Here is a 21,151-nt window from a genome sequence, read left to right as displayed (position 1 = left end):
CAAGAATTATGGAACACGAGCTTCAGAAAATATTTTATGCTAGTATCGTATCCAGAGCTAAAATATCTCTATTACTGCTTTTATTTTAAGTTTCTTTTCAGCAACACGACAATCCCACCTCTCGCAATGTTTTCTTCGTTGTATTTGTAACTTTAATCTTACATAAAACTACGTTGTTCTATTTTAGTTTGTCTTTAGAAGTTTTATACTTTTATGACTCGGTATGTACATATAAAGATTAAACTTGTTGCCGCTTTTTGTCTATCAGCTACAACCATTTGTAGGATGAGCAATAAAAATGTATCATTGAAAGAAATTCGATACTAGGTATTCTGGGTTACAGACAACAACGCTACGTATATGTAATATATTTGGCTCTTTAGCCACGGGTTGATTAAATGATCAAAAATCCTATGGCGTATGAGCTAACAGAAACAGACGAGATTATTATCATCTGTGTGCAGCTTTTGTAATAAAGTTTGACGAACACTGGCCAAATATCGCTATCTAAAACCAGGGACCGATTGAATCACAACTTGTAACTAATAATATTAGCGAAAGTCTCTTTCTGATCAAAGGAATTGGAAAGAAACTTCCGCTAATATTATTAGTTACAAGTTGTTATGCAATCGGCCTCAAGCTTTAGGGAATGTTTTTCAAAACGTGGCTTTTTCGGAATGGTACTAAAAGTTAGGGCATAGTGTGGCTAAAGTTGGAGTTTACGTTTTTTTTTTCAGAGCCCCCAGAAGAGTTTAAGCTAGTGCTCTAAGCCAATTTAGGGATGTGCCTTAGCTGAAATGTTGTACCGGTTATCTATATATAAAATTGAAGAAACTCCCGAAGCCAAATGATGCAATGCCAGATACAATTTAATTCAAGATTGTATTGTAGCATTAGCTACGATAGTTAGACTTAGTCGTAATTTTTATTTATTTTATGACCGGAAGGGGATCCTGTTTCTCGCAGCGTTAGTATTATTTAACATTAATACACTTGTGGTCTTGCAAATAATAATATATCTAACATACTATAATTGAGTTTCGCATGTGAACATGGGGTGGTGCCCGATTCAGATTGAACAACTTGCTACGGTTTTGATATTATTTTCATATGACCTCGAAGATTGCTCACGCTGATTGGTGCATGCGAAATGAAGTGAAAGTTGTGCGTGAGAAGCACACCAAGACGATCTTCAATGTCGTATCAAAACCAGTTCAAAACCGTAACAAGACGTTGAACGGGTCAAAATTATTTTCGTTGTCTTGTTTCTGACCACTCTGTCATCACGCTTCAATTTTTATATTTTATCAAATAAATAAAAAAAAACCGGCCAAATGCGAGTCGGACTCGCCCACCGAGGGTTCCGTACTTTTTAATATATATATATATATATTTTTTATGAAATAGGAGGCAAACGAGCAGACGGATCACCTGATGGTAAGCGATTATCGCCGCCCATGGACACCCGTAACACCAGAGGGGTTGTAAGTGCGTTGCCGGCCTTTAAGATGGGAGTACACTCTTTTCTTGAAGGTTTGAAGGTCATATCGGTCCGGAAATACCGCAGGCGACAGTTGTTGTTGTTGTTGTATTTGTTGTTATAGCGGCAACAGAAATAAATCATCTGTGAAAATTTCAACTGTCACGGTTCATGTAGATACAACAGCCTGCTGACAGACAGACGGGCAGCGGAGTCTTAGTAATAGTGTCCCGTTTTTACCCTTTGGGTACGGAACCCTAATAAAAAAAAGTTGAGTGCTATTGCATGCCTTTCTAGCTGTAGATTATATTATTATAATATAATTCTCTTGAGAAAAATTAAAAACTAAATTTCACCCCATACAAAAAGCTCCACTCCGTCACATTTTTTGGCGACAAAAAACAAGACAACGAAAAGAATTTTGACCCAAATCTGAATCTGGTTCCTGTTCTAGTATAAAATGTAGGATGCAACTTAGTAATGCTATTTGCCATCCCTACTACGCCGCTAAAGTGGCAATAGCTTTAGTGTCCGTAAACAAACAGTGGCCGTCGGCTATCGGATGCGTTTCGCTTGTACTTTTTTTTTATACCACGTCGGTGGCAATCAAGCATACGGCTGTACTGCTGCAAGTCTGGCCAATTAGTTTGTGTAACAGAACAAGAGAAAGAACTTGATTTACATAATCATATATTTAAAACTTTCGCGTTTTGAGCACATATTAAATCACATTTACAACCACCACCACCACGACCACGACTATTGAAACCTGTGTCGAAACGTCGGTAAATAAAGGTAACAAAATAAATTCGCGATAGAACCGATTGTAAATGTGATTTAATATAAGATTGTATTAAGCTTCACAAACAACATGACCCTTTCCATAGTCAGATAAAAAATGCTTTTCCATCACTACTTTAGATTGAAACCGATCGCAATCTTTATACGGTTGGTGTGCGGGATGAATCAGAGCTTGTGGTTGATTCAACATTTTCTACCATAAGTACCATAACTCCTCACTAATATTTCCACGTTTCGTATTGCTAAACCATCTGGCCAACGCTCCCGACTCTCCCGGGGCTCATGTAAACGCCGCGGTTCCAATAAATTTCGCGTTACGGTAATTGCTTTTACCGAATAAGAGAGTCCGATGTACCTGGATCAGGATGTAATCGCGCTGAATGATAACGTGACATACATAGGCAACTTTTGGTATTTTTTTTTCTACCCCAGCACTTTAATCAGTGAATTAAATGATTAACAGTGATTCTAATTATGTATACGATGACGGCCAGCATAATAATTAATACTACTATAGGTAATGTAATTGTAAACATAGGTAAGCACAGTATAATAATTAATTAAGAATAATTAGATTTAGATGCTTATGGTAAGTGTAATTGATGATACACATATTAATACTGCATCCTGGGTTTGATATTGGGTCTTCTAATGTATGGGTTCTACACCTCAAACTGAATCAGGTACTTTCTGCACTCTTTTAACGAAAATCAGTTTTTAGGGTTACGTACCCAAAGGATAAAAACGGGACCCTATTACTAAGACTCCGCTGTCCGTCTGTCTGTCTGTCACCAGGCTGTATCTCATGAACCGTGATAGTTGAAATTTTCACAGATGATGTATTTCTGTTGCCGCTATAGCAACAAATACTAAAAAGTACGGAACCCTCGATGCGCGAGTCCGACTCGCACTTGGCCGGTTTTTGTAAATGTTCCTGAAACTACAAAAAAGTTAGATCGTTCGTTAAAATCGAAAGATAAACTGCTACCACAAGCACCGCAACCACGAAATTGCCAATCATAATGCTTGCAACTTTGCCCGCGAACAATGGCTGGCCAAAATGTTAGGATCCTAGTGAAGAACGATTCAAACGCCCTAATTGTACGAACGACTTATGGCCATTTTCAGTGAGAGCATTGGCATTGCAATTGCTTGCAGAGCTCGGGCAAATTGGTCGCTTGAGCAAACCAATTTACTCTATGATAATGCATAGCTGTTGCTTATATATCTAATACCTAATACTCGACACGCCTGATTTAAGATTCCAATTTTTAAGTAGAAAGTAAATGTACATATCTACATTACAAGAGTAAGATCTCGCCCCAGTTATTCACTACCGACGGCCACTAAATAAATTTGCATCTGCTCTGCCTGTAGTAAAAAGGGCCGTTTGACGGGTATCGTACGTGACGCGTATGGCAGCCACCTTAATAACCTGCAAAAATGTGTATTTATACCATTGAATTTAAATCTAAGTTACCATGTCAAATATCATGAAATAAAACTTTGAAAACGGATTATCAATTTCATAGTTTTATTTCATGAGTATCGCGGTAACCGAAGACAATATTATGTCAAATATCGGTTTCTTAGCTATATCAGAAGTGTAAAGAAATAGCGTCACGTACCTGATACTTTCCTGGAGTGTTCCAAAAATTGGCAAAAAAAATCTAAAATTACGCGGTAGAATCTCATTTGTAGGTTTAGGTACTACAGGAAAACGACTTCCTTTGGCGGATATCAGAGCGTCTGTAGCGACATCCTCAGGATTCTACGGATGTCTTGTAGAGAGGCGAAACATGTGCCGAGATTTATAATCTTGGCGATGTTGTTATACAGAGTGATTTTGTTGTTAGTGATACTCTTAGGGGTGAATAGTTATGTAGGTCATAATGAACAACCCCAAAAAAGCAAAAGAAAACTGCTGTCTCATACATTTCGGCGAGTCATAATATGTCAATATTCTCTATGGGACAGCAGATTGTTTTTGCGATTTACTTAACATAAAAATTTAATTAGTTTTTCCGAAGCTGATCATAATAACTTCTTAGCAACCGCATCAGTCTAACTGTAGACCTGTAACGCCTCAACTCACATAAATAATGTGTAGGTTTGTAATTAGCACAAACTATAGCGACTTAATCTAACGAAAACTATCCTATGTCCTTCCCGGGCGTCAGACAATTTTCTTCGCGTTTTAAACGTGAAGAGGTAACAGATAGACAGAAAATCTTTGTCTTTGTTTATATATTATAAATTTATAATATTATATAGTAAAAATTGTAATACATCGACATCGACATCGAAGGGAAGTGCTACACGCGTCATACTAAGCGGATGTCATATAAAGCATAGTGGATTAACTTCTTATTTTTGTAATTTTTTCCAAATTACTCTCAAATTCCTTAGTGAGACATGAGTTTTATTAACCTTTACCAATGAACAACTTGTCACTGAGAATCAAAACTAAAACAACTTACACGCCAGGCACGCACCAAACGTCCTCGCAGGGAAAGATGTGGGACCGGCCACGAAAACCAGCGAATGTGTCAGTATAACCGGACATAATTTCATGAAAATAGAATTTATAAGTATAGTAAGCGATTTGTCCGACTTCTTATCCGACTTTGTCACAAAGAATTTTTTATGAAAACCAAACTTCGCACAGTAGTAACGTCATAGTAAGCAGTTGGTCAGTATAAGCGGAGTCATAATAAACGGATTCCACTGTACTCATACAGCCAGAACTGTACTCGCCCGCGCTCGGGCATCAATAAGAATCCTCGCCCAAAATTGAGCCGAACAGTTGAATTCGACTTGTTGCTTTGGTTTAGTTTTAGTTGCCTAATTGTGCCGATCAATCGGGTGCTGAGTGCCGAACTCATGCAGCTAAGGGTAAGTAGATTATTTGGCAGTAAAATAGCGAAAAATCGTGCGCAGTATTTGCAGGATGGTTCTCACTATTATCTCTTAAGTAAGAAGTGCCCAGTTACTACAGTTGTCAAATTTGAATAATATTATAATAATTATATTATAATTTTTATAAAAGTTAGCTTTCAAATATTTGGTCGCAATCTTTTGTTGTTTCTTAACTTGTAATATTAATTAAATATAGAAAAATAATAACGAAGGGGAATAGATATGGTTAATATACATCAAATGGTGTAAATATATTTTCCATAATGTTAATATTCAGAGAAAAAAATGGGTGTATGGAGAACGGGTCGTCCACTTTCTTCTTAATTATAAAGAACATTATTAATTTCGGTCAAAATTGTCATAAATAGTAATAAAACACAACGTTGCACTTCTAACTTGAAATAAAAAAAACAGACGAAGTTATGTCTCTTCCGTTTCGCGAATAAAACACAACGCGCAACGTAACGTACTTTTGCACTTCTAGCAAAATTAACAGGTGAAGCTGTTTGACCCATCCGTATCGTGAGTAATGGAACTTATGTATGTGAACCTACTTTTGTCGTCGTTGTATATTCAAGCAAGCAAAGAAAAAAAGGCAAATTAAGAGTCTCCGGCACACAATCATTTCCCTTCGTTAAATGTGCTCGCTTCATTAATACGCGCATGCATTGCGCACAACTCTCAGGCTCAAGTCTCACCAGTGACGGTGATCTGGTTTAAATTTAGATAGATATTTAGGCAACAAATAGGTCTGGTCTAAATTTAGATATTAGATATTTAGGCAACAAATAGAAGATCTGGTCTAAATTTAGATAGATATTTTAGGCAACAAATAGACGATCTGGTTTACATTGTATATACCCAACTAGGGAACAAATCAAATTATTTTTATGAAATATTTTGATTTGTGTTTTTTAAGTAGTCACACTACTATACATAAATTAGAAAGAAAAAAATATATATATTTCAGTTTATATTATAGTTATTGAGGCAACAAATAGAAGATGGCCCCGTAGACAATATAACTAACTACCAATCGCTAACGCTCCGTGGCGAACGAAACGCAACTGTCACTGTCAGACTAATGGAAGATGATAGAGACACAAAGCTGACATGTCCCATAATTACTTAGTTTAATTAAGTTATAAGCATGTATGTAATTATTAGTTCGTAAGTTTTCTAACACAATGCATTATTGTTAAAGAAATAAATAAAATGAAATGAAAAGCGATTCGATGGCGCATGTTTTTTTTTAAATCGTGTCCTCGATAATTTTTCAGTCTTCACGATTTCTAATTTATAGTCAATGCTAAAAATATCGACAGATATTAAAAGTTCAATTTATGTTTCCTTCCTGCTAACAAATAAGTTTTAACAATTGCTTGACCTTTTAACTTTTTCAAACATTAGTACGGTTATAGTGCGACATAAAATAGTAGTAATGAAATAAGATGGAACTAATAAATTTCCATACCAAATTGTTGCCATGTTTAAGCATTTTACGTCAAAAATGTGACAGTTACGTAGGAAGTGGCGGCCTCAATAATTTTCTACAATTTCTTGTCGGACTATAGGGGTATTTCTATAACATAAGTGTACCTACTTGCAGAGCAACGGAGCCTAGGTGAATGGGGCAAATCGCTGCAATGCACACGTCTAATCATTTAAATTCCCCGGTTTAATTTCTAGCCGAAGCAATGTGCCGTGATAGCCGTCGATGCCAGAGTCAAGTACCCTTACCATGAGTTTGCAGCGGTCTTACTTCCTAAGTTCCTAGTGCACCAATGCACGGCACTCTCCGCCAAAAAGCCGCCCCTTACAATCGAAGCTCCGCTCTCATTTCAAAACGGCATGATGAAATAACATGAAATTTGGCACGATCATTCAAGTCACATATATCTAGATCTGTGATTATTTTATGTTGCTAAAATATGTAATATAAAGAGAATTTTGCCACCGAGTTAAAAACAAAAATTTTCACCACACCAACACAAGGAAAATACTGACCGTAAAATATCAAACAAAATCAAGCCAAATTAAAATGAATGTTATTAAATATTTATCATTCAAAATCATCATTTAAAAGTCAATTCTACCAGCCCACATAAGGAAACAATTCAACATTTGCATTTAATTACTTTGCCACACGTGCGGAAAAAATCCAAGTTTCTCATCAGTTTTTGAACAATCAAGAGAGCCTTAAGGTACCAGCTGGTGTGGGGAAAAATAAATTTAAAGTATGTACTTATAAGAACGCTTACCATACGTTACGCTTACGAACACTTAGTAAGTGTTGAAGAGCTTGGTAGAGGTATGTGATTTTTCAAACTAACATATTCGAAGTAAAATGCACCTTATCCCATGTACTTAAATCCAATTATTTTAATTTGTGATATTTCACGTAGAAACCCAGAAACACTACTCCACTGTGGATTCCACACAGCACACTCTACACCATACTGTTCTACATTAGAGTTGGCCAGTGCCGTAAGGCCTTGAAAACATTGCATACACTTGACAAAATTCGACCCATGCCGGTGTTATGTGGCCCGGGTGGCCGAGTGGTCTCGGCATCTACCTCGTATGTAGACGACGCGTGGTAATTTTTTCTGTCGTATATGACATTTATTTCAATTTATACCTGAGTAGTTTCTATGTAGTTCCTCATTTTAATGACTGATGGAGTTTCGCAGTGGACAGAAAACGACCGCCGACCAAAACAATGGGCATATGGGTTGAATCTAAATTTGAAATATGACGTAGGTAGGTACTGCGAATGAAATTATTGTTTGCGAAATAGACATCGTGTGGGCGAATTTCACGTAGGCAGTTGGTTTATATATATGTACGTCACTGTATTTGTTTTATTTTTCACCTGTTATGATTTATGAATTACATTATTTGAAATATATACTCATGCGGAATTATTGCAGGTTTTCAGTTTGGTCAAAGCGGTTTGGACAAAAGTTTATAAATAAAAATAGCTTGCATATCCAACCCGACTATCAGCTAGATTAGGTATCTATTTTTAACTCAACAACAATGTAAATGTAACCTTGATGCATGAAGCATAAGGTTACCTTTTGAAACAAACATCACATTGAGATACGACGTTAAGGAACTGACCGACCCCACCGTCATGGAATATGTACCAGTATGGGATGCATTATCATCGATCACTTTACCTGTATTCGATTCGAGATATTTAAATAAAACTAGGTACTTTTTGAGTATAAAAGGTTTCCCATTCCCAGAAATGTTATATTATATGGGCCGTATGCTTGATTGCCACCGACGTGGTATAAAAAAAAATTCACATACGCGACGTCGTTTTACGGTTTCACGCGAGTGAAATCGTATGGATGCAAGTCTTGGTGCTGCTGCTGCAATTGATTTTCTGTAAATGAAATGCTGAAATGCAGATGTTGTCAGGGGTACCTTCTACCTTGCTCAGTTGCATTAAATATATTTATAAAGTCCATAATGTAACAGTTCTTATTATTAGCGGAGAGTTATTTATTGACGTCATGCTCTCTGGCAATCCTACACTGCGAAAAAGTAAATACCTATGCTGGAATTCAGTAGGGGTTGCTAAAGAGATCAACAGCAACCCCAACTTTATTTGGCTTGTACTCCCAAACTAGGGGTAACATTTTTTTCAAATAAATGCCAATTGTGTACTAAATCCTATTACTTATATAATAAAAAATACAATGTAGGTTTGCCAGAGAGTATGACGTATTTATTGTAGAAGAGACAGTTCTGAGACTGAGTTTGAAGGCTAAAGTAAATGGCGCAGTAGTGCGTTATATTGTTTTGTTCTGTGGTATTGAGCTGTCAAACATTAACTTTTGGCAACCAGAGTTACCGTTATATATAAGGTACAAGGTTGGACAAAATAGTTCCTGTCGTTATTCTATCCCGGGATCCAGAAGACAACGGGATTTTGTCTTCGGTAACAGTCTTGTATTCCCTAATGCCATATTTCAAAACAACTTTCACTGCTAAGATAAATTTTGAACATTCGAACAGACGTTGAATAGGTAATAAATCAATTTTATTATAGTGACGTTACCTTCACGTGACTTAATGTTTAAACACTCACAATTGCTATAATGGTCTCATAAATGTCGTACGTAAACCAATCTTTTTTACTGCGGCAGTTTGAGTTCTTGATTACTTAGTGTTATCAAACTACATACTTACTGCGATATGAAATATTGCGGAAAAATAGTTCCTAAATTAATTTTAATACGTGTCCACGAGGAACACACACACACAGGAGGAGGAGGAGGGAGTGACAGTTTTACAAATAGCATTTACTATATCCTAAAATGTTGGTAACTTACCATTACACAATGCAACCCCGATTTCTTAACAGCATCTGAAACAATAAGATAATTGCGCATCAAATAAAAGTAGCAACGACATCGGGGGGCAGGGTACCACTAAGTTATTATTATTTCATAAGTAATAATAGTTCAATGTCAAGTCGAGCGAACAAAAACCGGCCAAGTGCGAGTCGGACTCGCGTTCCAAGGGTTCCGTACATTACACAATTTAAACAATGTATTTTTTATGTGAAACATGCGTGAAATGTCTTTAAAAAACCCGCAGGATCAAAAACTAAGTAATTAAGTCCGACTCACGCTTGACTGCACATTTCTAATAGGTTTTCCTGTCATCTATAGGTAAAGATCTATTTTGTGTATTTTTTTCGAAATTTAAGACCCAGTAGTTTCGGAGATAAAGGGGGGAATGGTCATTTTTTGCCTATTTTCTTAAATAAATTCTCAACTGTTTATCGTAAAATTATAAAAAATATATATTTGAGATTCTCACAATGAGCTCTTTCATTTCTCCTGTACCCCCTAAAAGTGGCCCCCGTGTTCAAAATTAATTTGTTTACGTTACATGTCCGTCTTTGGGTCACAAACTTACATATGTATACCAAATTTCAACTTAATTGGTCCAGTAGTTTCGGAGAAAATAGGCTGTGACAGACGGACAGACAGACAGACGCACGAGTGATCCTATAAGGGTTCCGTTTTTTCCTTTTGAGGTACCGAACCCTAAAAAAGGCCCAACCGGCCTCTTTTCTCGAAGCCAATTAGGGTATTTCGACCCCCTCTAACTTCGTTAAAGCTGTAAGCCTGAATAAAATATGTCACGAGTTACAAACATATGTGCCTAGTTACCGGGAAGGCTCAAATGTATGATACCTATATAGGTATCCTACATCATACAATAGACATAATTATATCACAGCCTAAGAAAACGCCAACTAAGCGTACCTAACCTATAAATATCTCATACCTACCAACCTTCTACAATTATCAAAGCTTTCGTAGTAAATTTGACCTAAAACTAGGCAGGTTTCAAGGGTCCTTCAATTATGTGCACTGTTTTCATAGTGAAATTAATAACAGAGCGAAATTCACAATAGTTAATTAGAAAAGGTCAATTAGGTATGTGAAAAGTCAAATTTATTTTAACCGCAAAATAAATTGTGGAAGGGTTATATTTGTTTAAACCTTTGCAGGAGGGGTACGGGACCGGTGATAATTGCTTTGTAACTGTAGATCTCACAATTATAATAATTACATGAATAATTATTATGGAAATGCGTATAAATTGTCTGGGGTTCCGGTTTCAGTAAGTAATAGGGCTTCTACTCCCCCACCACGTATAACACCCATGAGCCCTTGGCATTGGAAAATCATAGTCCGGTTTTTCGAGGGCAAAAACGTACCAGTGCTAGTGATTAATTAAATATCGACATCGATAGCAAGCAATTTTTAAATCATAATAAGAATGTGACACATCCTTGATGTAAACATAATCCATTAAGTGTTAGAGTCAGACCAAGACAAACTTCTATGAAATTATGACGTCTAAATAACACTTGCACTGCGTGTGCTATCAAACTAAAAACGTTACAGACTTATCTTGGTCTAACTCTAATTCTTTTATTATCTATCTGCAAACCTCTTTCATTTATTCCTATCGCAGCTGTAAATATCCGACATCTGACACTGACTCTAAGTAATGATGACAATTATTAATTAAAATAATAATTTAGTTATTGATTTTGACCCATGTTCTTTCACTGATATGCGTTAAAATTGTTAAATAACAAACAAAACCGTCAACGCCATCTATTCGAGAGTAGGCCAAAGGTAGTGGCGCCATCTGTTCGAGAACCAAATTTTCTTGATTTTCGAGGCATTTTCCTTAGACTGCATCCATCTATTACAGAGTTAAATCTATCTTGGTATATTTAGTACCTAAGATTCACTTGTCCTCGTTGTCAATATCTTTGATAAAATGAGTGACATTCGCCGCTGCATTACTGCCGCGATTATGCCGTTTATTCCGTCACTCACTGCAGGTTGTAAGTCGAAGTATTTTTGTTCGCAGGTCGTGGAACCCCCTCCCGGCCCTCCCCCCGCCTACGACACCGTGGTCGACTGCCCCGCCGAACCGAAGGACTGTTCCTTACAGCTACAGGTAAAGCAAACTACATAAAAGTTTTTTTAAACAACCTTTTATCGCTGACTGTATGTACTTTTCCTTAAACAGGCAACTCTCATCGAGACAATTCTAACAAACGCAAACACAATTGGGTTGCATCGTTTTATCACAGAGTTCCTATAGCCACCTCCTGTCTCCATCATCAGATCAGCTCGATGATACCATAATATTGCATTGTCACATTTTGTCACCCAACTTCCATATGTATGTGAATTTTCAGCTCAATCGAATAATGGGTAGTCGATCTAATTTAGCTTGCAATATTTGACTAGAACATAAAACATAACATACATATAAACTTTGCAAGTTCAATAAAAGCTTGTAAAAACAGCGGAAAAGCATACTCTATCGCACAGTAAATCAGGTTTATATTTCCAGGAGGTGACAACAGAGCCTTGCAGCCGCTGCAAACCGGGCTGCGACAGCGGGCTGCCATCATATGAAGCCGCCGTGATGCTGAAAGACACTAAATTATAATCCCGCGTGAACCCCACCAGCACTCTACTCTTTCTAAGTAATACAGTTATAAGGAGATGGGTATTCCACATGGTGTCGCGGCACATGCGCTTGAGATTCAGGCCACTGAGCCTCTTATAGCGTGTTGTATGTTATGTACAGTTTGTGTAGAATACAACAGACAACGGGCTGGCTTCATACAAGGTAGCTCTTATGTTGGAAAACAATAGAGCGTCCGAGTAACCCCGCCAGACGCAGGAAAATCTCAGCAATGGGCTCTGGTAGCGCGCTGTATGTATAGTATAGAAGACACCATAGCTCTAAACCCCGTTGAAAGGCACTAAGTTACCGCGTCAGTGCAACCCCAGCAAACACGAGTGAAAATTTAGCGATGGCCTATAGTAGCGTGCCGTATGCACAATATAGAAAACAACAGTCATTGACCAACTGCCATGGAGCCATCGAGATGCTAAAAAATACCAATGTTATGATCGCGCCAAAGCATCCCCAGGCATACGCCTTAAATTGAGCAATGGCCTCGGGTAGTTTTGTCCGAATCGGTCTCAAAATTGCACATTAATAAATAGACTAAGATTAGAAGAGCGCTTTTATACCCGAGTTACGCAGTTAATCCAAGTAGACATTGATGACACATTCATAAATTTAATTGATTGATTGATTGATGTGTTTCATAAATGTCTTTTATCATTTATCTTTAAATGTAACATACCTTGCTTATCTGATATCGTTCGTTTGAACTTTAAACAATAATGTATAACACAGTTATTTTTTACAACTGCAAACGTGAGTGGTCAATGTGGCGCTGTGGCGCTACTCATAAGACAAGTATTTGCTATATCAACGACACGAAATCTTGATAAAAATTAAAATCGTTACAGTGTAGAACCTCGTACGCTACTCGATATCGCGCTACGCTATTGATTGATCACGGCTAAGTGTCAGACTATGTCGCGTGCATCATCGGCAATCCTCAAATCGTGATAAGACTCCGAGTGTTGTTATTCCAACTGTTTATCGAACGAAGGTGACTCGAACGTTAGAGTTTTTTTACACCTTCTGATTTTAGTAACTGACGACAGGGACGCAAGAATATCTATTGCGGTGTCCCTTGTGGTCAGTTACTACAATATCCCTCTGGTGTTGAGGGTATCCATGGGCGACAGTAATCGCTTACCATCAGGGGATTCGTCTGCTTGTTTGCCTCCTATATCATAAAAAAACTAAATAGGTACAGGAAGGTGTAACAACCTCTTAAGGTGTGCTAATGTGACTGTCACATCGACTTGAAATAATGCCGTAAACTTCCTAAACATTATCTCTGCATTCGACTCGCATCTGCTAGGTTTCCATTGGAATAAAGCCCAGTCACCTTCCTTCCAACAATAAATCGTAGCTGCTTGAGAATAACCTCACGATCCGCATTTCATATATCTGCGATACGACGAGAGAATAGAATGTATTTTAAATACAATTTTGGGAATGGTTATTAGGTTAATATTAGAGCTTTGGGATTGGAAAATAAGAGTAGTAGATCTCGCGACTGTATTGACATAGGGTAAAACTCAATAATTATATGGCTCCACCATTAACTTACAAAATTTAATGAGAATGCATTGCGGACCAAATACATTGCTTCTCACTCTTACGCTATTGCTCTTTTTGTTTTTTGTGCCATTTTTTTTCGAAAGCTCATACTTACACAGAATCTCGTCAATTACAAAATACAAATCAACCGATTATGATTTCATGACATCATGCAAAATATTAAGGTCAAATGGGAAAGGAAAGAACTCATTTTGCCTGGGGAAGAGGACCAGTATGAAAACTCCAAACAAGTGCTCCTCTTGTCCTGGTGCTCCCTTTTTTTTAAATTTCTGGTGTATTACATATCCTAATTCCGTAAAATTCTCAAACTCCAAACAAGCAAACTCCAGCAAAACGCGGATTACCATACACTAAAAAGTTCTGACGTGAGCTCAGCGTTTAAGCCTAACAATAAATTGTGAGGGGCCTTCATAATATTCCCGTGCCTTTGTCTGCGGCGTCTCGGCGTGAATAGTTTCTAGAAGGATGTAGGTCGTACCACGGTACGAGTATATGTGAGATTTTTGCCTAGAGTTGGCAAAACTCAAGGCATACGAGTCTGAATTTGAAGAACTCAGTTCAGTTCAGAGACTTGATTCAGAGACTTGGTGTGAGAGAAGTGCCATACAGGTAGGAATATTACTCTCAAGCCATAAAAGGTCCTGACACGACTGTGCGCTTAAAATACTTTAGAGAATATTTAGGTGTCAGTGCTTTCTGAAGTGTACACGTGACTCAAAATGATTGGGGTTCTGTAATACAGTCAGTTAACAATTTAAGAGGTCGCTATGGAACTTTGTGTACGTATCTAAGCTGTAGATTATTGTCAGCGAAGTCAATGCATCTTGAAAATTGTTGTAAAATGTTTGAGTATTCTTTAGAAATGAACTTGAGTGTGTACCTACAGAAGACTCGAGTCTCTATCCTACAGTGTCAGGTTTAAAAGAACTAAACCATAAAAACTTGAGTCTAGAAGTCCGTATATTAAGTTTCTCTAGTCGAGTCTCAAGGACTCAAAAGACTCGAAGCCGACCACCAACCAACCAACCAACCAACTTTATTATTTCTGTCTGCAACTAAGATTACGCTGAGGACTTTGTTACATGATCCAATCAAAGTGTAGTAATCAATAGCAAGCTTGTTAAGACTGGTTTTTGATTGGCAATTAACGGTTTTCACTGTTTATCAGGAATTACTTTGGCTTTATGTGGTTACATTTACCATGCACCGACGCATGGTGATAATAGTGTTTTCATTGTTTTTGGGTTGCACAGTTTTAGCAAAACTAGAGTCCCCAGAGTGGTACTGCCCGAAGCGTCTTCTTGAATCTTATCTCTCTGAACACTCCTTGTTTGTTGACTGAAGTATGCTATTCATTTGTATCTGTTATTCGATATGGTTTTAAATAATAAAGCAGATGTACGAAATAATTAATCATAATTAATATATATTGCTTTAATGTAAACTTGGTTACCTAAAGTTCGCGGCTAACTTATTTATGTGCAATTTCTAAAAATTTTAAACTTATAAGAACAATTTTTACACGTCATATTGCAGTACATATTATATTCATTATTAGTGTCATTGTTTCAAAAATATGTTACCACTTAAACAAATCATATTTTTGAGCCAAACAATACGTAGAGTTAAGATTTAGATTTTTTTTAGTTATTCCTAATCCTACCAGCAAATTTAACCGTTTCACAAATAATTATTAAATGTATCTTTGAGCTTATTTCCTTTAGATCGTATCCTACAGACCTCCGTTAACCTAAATTATATTTTAATTCATTTCCATATTTATTTCACTTGGCTGGACATTACTAACGGACTTCTAAAGGCTTTAGAAGTTTAGGCTAGGCTTTAGAATATAACACTGTCTTATGACTAGAATAAGATTAGTATAGGATCGTAATGATGACCAGCACATTCTTATTATTAATCTGTATTAATTTTGTAATGATTCATAATAAAGCTTATTACTTTAGAATAAGAATGTATACTATGTATGTTTTTCATAAAATGTCGCACCGTGTATTTTATTTTGGTGTATGTAAAGTTGGAGTTTTCTTTTTGCACTGTTTCATAAAATATCAATGTTTTAGCTTTAATTTTTACATTCCACGGTTTCACTTTCTAAATGTACTACGAGTATGTGTTCCAAATACAAACTCCATGACGGGTCAATTAATTTTTGATGGCCCACACACCATCCCACGTAACCATGGTAACTCCAGGTTTAACCGGTTAACCCGGGTTAGTGGAATGGTGCAAGTGGGCCTACGTGTTAGTTGCAAGTATTCAAATATGTATATAATTAGGCGAAATTGTACTTTTAACTGGCGATAAATTAACCAAAATTAATGAAATAAAGGAGTAGGTAGATAAATACAACTGTTTGATTTATTACTGACATCCTTTATGAGCACTTACGCTTTGTTATATCCCAGAAATTAACGCGCCATAACAGGATAATCTCAATAAATATATATTTTTACTATATCTAATACAACTACTTATATTTACCACTATACTATATCTATTACAAGAAGCGCTGGTGGCCTAGCGGTAAGAGCGTGCGACTTGCAATCCCAAGGTCGCAGGTTCAAACCCTGGCTCGTACCAATGAGTTTTTCGGAACTTATGTACGAAATATCATTTGATATTTACCAGTCGCTTTTCGGTGAAGGAAAACATCGTGAGGAAACCGGACTAATCCCAACAAGGCCTATTAGTTTCCCTTCTGGGTTGGAAGGTCAGATGGCAGTTTCTTTCGTAAAAACTAGTGCCTACGCCAATTCTTGGGATTAGTTGCCAAGCGGACCCCAGGCTCCCATGAGCCGTGGCAAAATGCCGGGACATCGCGAGGAAGATGACTATATCTAATACAAGCACACACTACGGGACTACAAGTACGGGAGGCTATCGAAATTGGTCGTCATCCGAATTTTAACCGTGATTGTGGTTGGTCAGTGCCTCCGAGCTGGAAAACTGTTTTGGGTACTACGTCGGTGGACAGTGTGGACGAACCATTAGCGAATGACGTAGTGGGTGTTGTGTGCAACCCATCATTTGACAATAATGCCGTAAACGAGGGTAGTTTCTCGCCCCCCCTGCCGCCACCGGCGCCCGCGCCGAGTCATCGGGCGCGGAGGGCTGCGGCCCGCAGTCTGCGCCGGTCCGTCACCGTCGACGCAAGCTCCTGATGACGCTCCTCGGTACGGAGTGAAACATGTCGAGCGTTTTCGACTTAAAACACGTGAGTGACCCGTCATTAATATATTTAACAAGCACACACTGTTGGAACTAGCTTACAACAATGATGTTGGCATGTGCGTTATTGGAAAATTTAATGGGGTTCCTATATGTACCAGTATAATCTCTGACTGTTTAGAATAAGTTTTCTAATACAGATTGACATTAGTAAATGTGTCATTCTCCTCTGATCGTTTGCCGAGTGCATTTGGGAAGTCATTATGGTATTTGGTTCATTAATATACGGAATCTCCGATACACAAAAGACTACACAAGCACTCAATTTTAGTAAGCAAGTAAATAACGGCATGCAGGTAAGTTGAGGAGAATAAAAAGCAAGGGTCCATATAATTCCTGATTAGACCTTGACTGTCCCGAGTATCAGGTGACCAAGATTATATTAATGCAATACCTTTACAAATTTAATTTTCTGTGACCGAATGAAGGACAAAAGTTGGAGAGCGACCTTTATAAGTATAGGTAATAATAGTTTGTAGGTAAGTGAATTTCGGCTAATTGGTAAAGTTTTTTGCTGTGCTTGCATATATTTTTTTACTTTGGATATAGAAATCGAGAAATTGTTTACAGTCTCATCTGAATGCACCCAAGAAGGTAAATTATTGGTAGGACGGAAGGGAAAATCAATAAAATCACGTATTACGTCTACTTTCTGTTCGTATGATGCAACATTTGAACGATCCAACCCATGTTAAGAGCCCATCAACATGCTCACTAGCGCCACTGCTAGACAATTGTGATTATTTAAAATTAACGATAGATATTCAAAAAAGGGGGCCGCTACGTACTGTATTTTGTATTTAGGTACCTTTTGAATACATTTTAATAGGTTTTACGTAGCGTACGTAGCGGCCCCCTTTTATTATTTAGCAGTGGCACTACTGAGCGCGTTGATGAGCTCTTAATAATTTTAAGTGTTTCGTACCAAAACACAGTGGATTGCCTTGTCGCGATTAATTATGAAATTTAAGTACCTACCCACTTAAAATATAGAGGTAACACATAAAAACAATAACTTTACACAAAACCGTGGCTATTAACAAAATGCAGCCGATATACAATGCCAACAAAGTTGTGCAAACCGCGACCATGGCTCTTCAATAGAACCGTTTAAGTTTTTTAATATCTCATCCATTTCTGCGGTTGGTCACGCTCTTATGAGCTTCCAACGAAAGTTCTATTTACAATATTCCATCAGCAAAGGGTAGCCAAGTTTACAATACCAGTTTAAATTCAAAATGGCTTACGTATCTTGAAACCGCAGTGCGCTTATATCATTGTGGTTTTGTTGAAGTATTACAGATGAGCCCGTTTGATTTACTAATGCATTTGGGTGCATCAATGGGATTTATTTGCAATACCTATATCGCTTGAAACGCTTTAGTAATGTTTATGGCGCTTTTGTGGACTTTTGCGTGTACGACGTAACCATTAGCCAGATTACATTCGGAACTCGGTCTATCCAGGTACAATTATATGCGTATTTTTTTTGTTTATCGCCCAAAGGAAAAATTGTCATTCTCGGGACTAAGGTAAAGAAAATAGGGTAGTTGACACATGTTGAATTTTATAACTAAATCCAGTTAAATAGATATAAAATTTGCAGTTTATCACAATAAATTGGATACTTAAAAAACATATGGGCATAATAAAAAAATACAGGACCTCAGTTTTAAGTTAAAAAACTTTTTTTTAACTTTCAAATAGGAATAAATAACGGTATCATTCGTTTCCTTATATTTTATTTTGAAATTGTATAGCAACAATATACATACACGCAACATTTCACCGACAAACTCGCAATTTCCTTGTTTTCCATACATTGAAACGGCTTCTAAGCAAAGTGACACAGTGACGTCATGATGTGTTGCCATTTTGTTAGAGCGTTTCGACAGGAAAGTGCGGACTGAGTGCGGATTGGCAGACTGACCATCATTTGTGACTTTTGTATTGCTTTAAGACAATGGGTCCCATACAGACATTGGATCCTCAAGACAAACCTGATCGACTGATACCATTAAAAATATATTGTCAACTACCCAATAAAATAAAAAGATAGTAGGCGAAGCAACTTGAATTTTGATTTACAAGTATTTTCTCTACTTAAAAGCTGTCTGTCTAATTTTGTTTATTGAGAATATACCTACTTAGATGTTAATGAAGAGTACCTATTCGTTTTGTATTAAATCACGGATTTAGATTTTAATAAACCGGATGGAGTACACGGGCCAAAAAGTGTGTCCACATGAGAAGTCAAAGTGGGCGGTTGCATCTCTTTCTAATTAGGGTGACCATAAGTCATATGTATGAGGGATATTAGGATAAGTTGGAATGTATAGTTTGGCCAAGATCTTTTTTCATTATAGTTATAGTTTTTTTCTCCTCTGTGAAACGCTTCACAAAACCTTACTTAATTTAGTCGTTATAAAAGCTGTTACTGATGACAGACAGAATGACAGACGGACAGCGGAGTCTTAGTGATAGGGTCCCGTTTTTACCCTTTGGGTTCCGTACCCTAAAAATGGTCACTTTTTTCATTTGTAGTCTGCCTCTTTCGCACTCATGGTATGTTCATATACGTAATGGCTTCTCTTTTGCACACTTTAGCTATTCTTTAAGCGTCATCGTAGTTAATTGCACCATTTTTTTTAATTTACCGCCTTCGTGTACTGACGGAAATGTGTGTTCAACTTATATAGAATATTATGTATAAATGTGTCTGTAATATTTAAGGATTTTGGATTTAAATTTTGGCAATTATATAGCTTTCATTACGTGCACAAATAAATCATTTATCTATCTATCTATCAACCAAATAATTAAACATGCCAAAATAAAGATATACTTATTTAGGTAAACTTATTTTTACATTAAGTAAGTACGTAGGTAATAAGAACTCTGTAAGGCCGATTCACATCGTGCCGACATCATAGTCACCCTAATAAGTTTGACAATGTTTTCTTGTATTTTTATCGTAAACTTTAATAGTTGAGGCTTACCTGTGAAAAGATATACCACAATCAACAAAACTTTCACTTCTGCAACCTTTCACACAACATCTTTTACCCATTTTGTACTTTATTTCGCAAATAAATCTTGAGCGCCGCCATTCATGTATTTTGAAAATTTCTTTACCAAGTTGGGGATACCAATTAATATTCAAAGTTACTACAATGTCTACCATATTAAAATTAATGTATTTTTTGTTGTGCACATGCTTGGTTAATATTATAATAATATTGACATTATAACTATTTACAAATTACGTAAAAGATATCAGAACCGCACTCTGAATATAGCACTTAAATAATATAAGAAGGTATTTAATTTTAGTAGTTATTGATATAAATACTACCAAAATGGTATTTTTTTAACATTGGCAACATGTGCGAGTGGGACACCGCGACCCACTTTTGCTATCTCATGTGGACCGTTTTCTCTAGTCTGGTACGAACACCTTTCTGGCTCGGTGATAAGGTTCAATTTAGTATGGCAAAAAAAGTGACAGCTCGCTCCTGTTTAGGGTATAACTTCATGTATTAAATATATTCGTATCCGACAAAATAACTAATTGAGACCTTTGTTCGTGATTTCTATTAACTTTGCCAAAGTAAGTAGGTATGATATGCACCTAACATAAAGCTTACCATTACTACCATTAGCCATTGTATGTATAATAAATTATATTTAACGACATCGTCTGGGACGTCTCGATTTCTCGAGCCAATTATACGCGTAGTTACCGACTATGTTACAGCCAACTGTCGGGTCAATGAAACATCTCGATCGTAACTTTGCTTGTGTGGTAAGCACATTCCTGATATAACCTGTGAAATTATCTCATATTTGGAATATGAAGAGAACAGAAGGTCAATTCTAATTTGACTATTTGTTATGGTTTTGACACGACCATGACGGTCGTCTTAGTGATAAGCATTGGCACCCATAAAATGACGACTTTTACTTCATTTCGAAAGCCCCAGTCAGCGTGAGCGGTCTTCAATGTCGAATCAACAAAACACAACTGTGCGATTTATGCAAGAATCCTGTTCTGTTCCCCTTGACGTGATGGATTCTCAAGGA

At 37.0% G+C, this 21,151-nt stretch overlaps 3 protein-coding genes and 1 long non-coding RNA gene across 5 annotated transcripts in view; 2 read left to right on the top strand and 2 right to left on the bottom strand.

Annotated features, from left to right (window-relative positions):
• LOC134749448 (uncharacterized) overlaps positions 1–12,489 on the top strand; it is a 38,144-nt gene extending 25,655 nt beyond the window's left edge. Inside the window, exons 3-4 of the mRNA XM_063684384.1 lie at positions 11,621–11,710; positions 12,113–12,489. Of these exons, the coding sequence (XP_063540454.1) occupies positions 11,621–11,710; positions 12,113–12,211 (189 nt within the window). The 3' untranslated portion in view covers positions 12,212–12,489. The remainder of the gene's footprint in view (positions 1–11,620; positions 11,711–12,112) is intronic.
• The window catches only part of LOC134749449 (uncharacterized), a 604,512-nt gene that overhangs the window by 485,292 nt on the left and 98,069 nt on the right, over positions 1–21,151 (bottom strand). The gene's annotated exons all lie outside the window — the stretch shown is intronic.
• The window catches only part of LOC134749415 (probable beta-hexosaminidase fdl), a 167,261-nt gene that overhangs the window by 87,992 nt on the left and 58,118 nt on the right, over positions 1–21,151 (bottom strand). The window contains exon 3 of the mRNA XM_063684339.1: positions 9,550–9,584. The gene's annotated coding sequence lies outside the window, so the exon portion shown is untranslated. The remainder of the gene's footprint in view (positions 1–9,549; positions 9,585–21,151) is intronic.
• Positions 706–21,151, top strand: part of LOC134749436 (uncharacterized) — a 241,598-nt gene continuing 221,152 nt past the window's right edge. The window contains exon 1 of the mRNA XM_063684370.1: positions 706–717. The gene's annotated coding sequence lies outside the window, so the exon portion shown is untranslated. The remainder of the gene's footprint in view (positions 718–21,151) is intronic.

The sequence above is a fragment of the Cydia strobilella genome, chromosome 18, assembly GCF_947568885.1.
Source record: "Cydia strobilella chromosome 18, ilCydStro3.1, whole genome shotgun sequence".
NCBI classification, from domain to species: domain Eukaryota; kingdom Metazoa; phylum Arthropoda; class Insecta; order Lepidoptera; family Tortricidae; genus Cydia; species Cydia strobilella.
The sequence above is the reverse complement of the archived record's forward strand: the minus strand, read 5'-3'. Positions and strand labels throughout refer to the sequence as shown.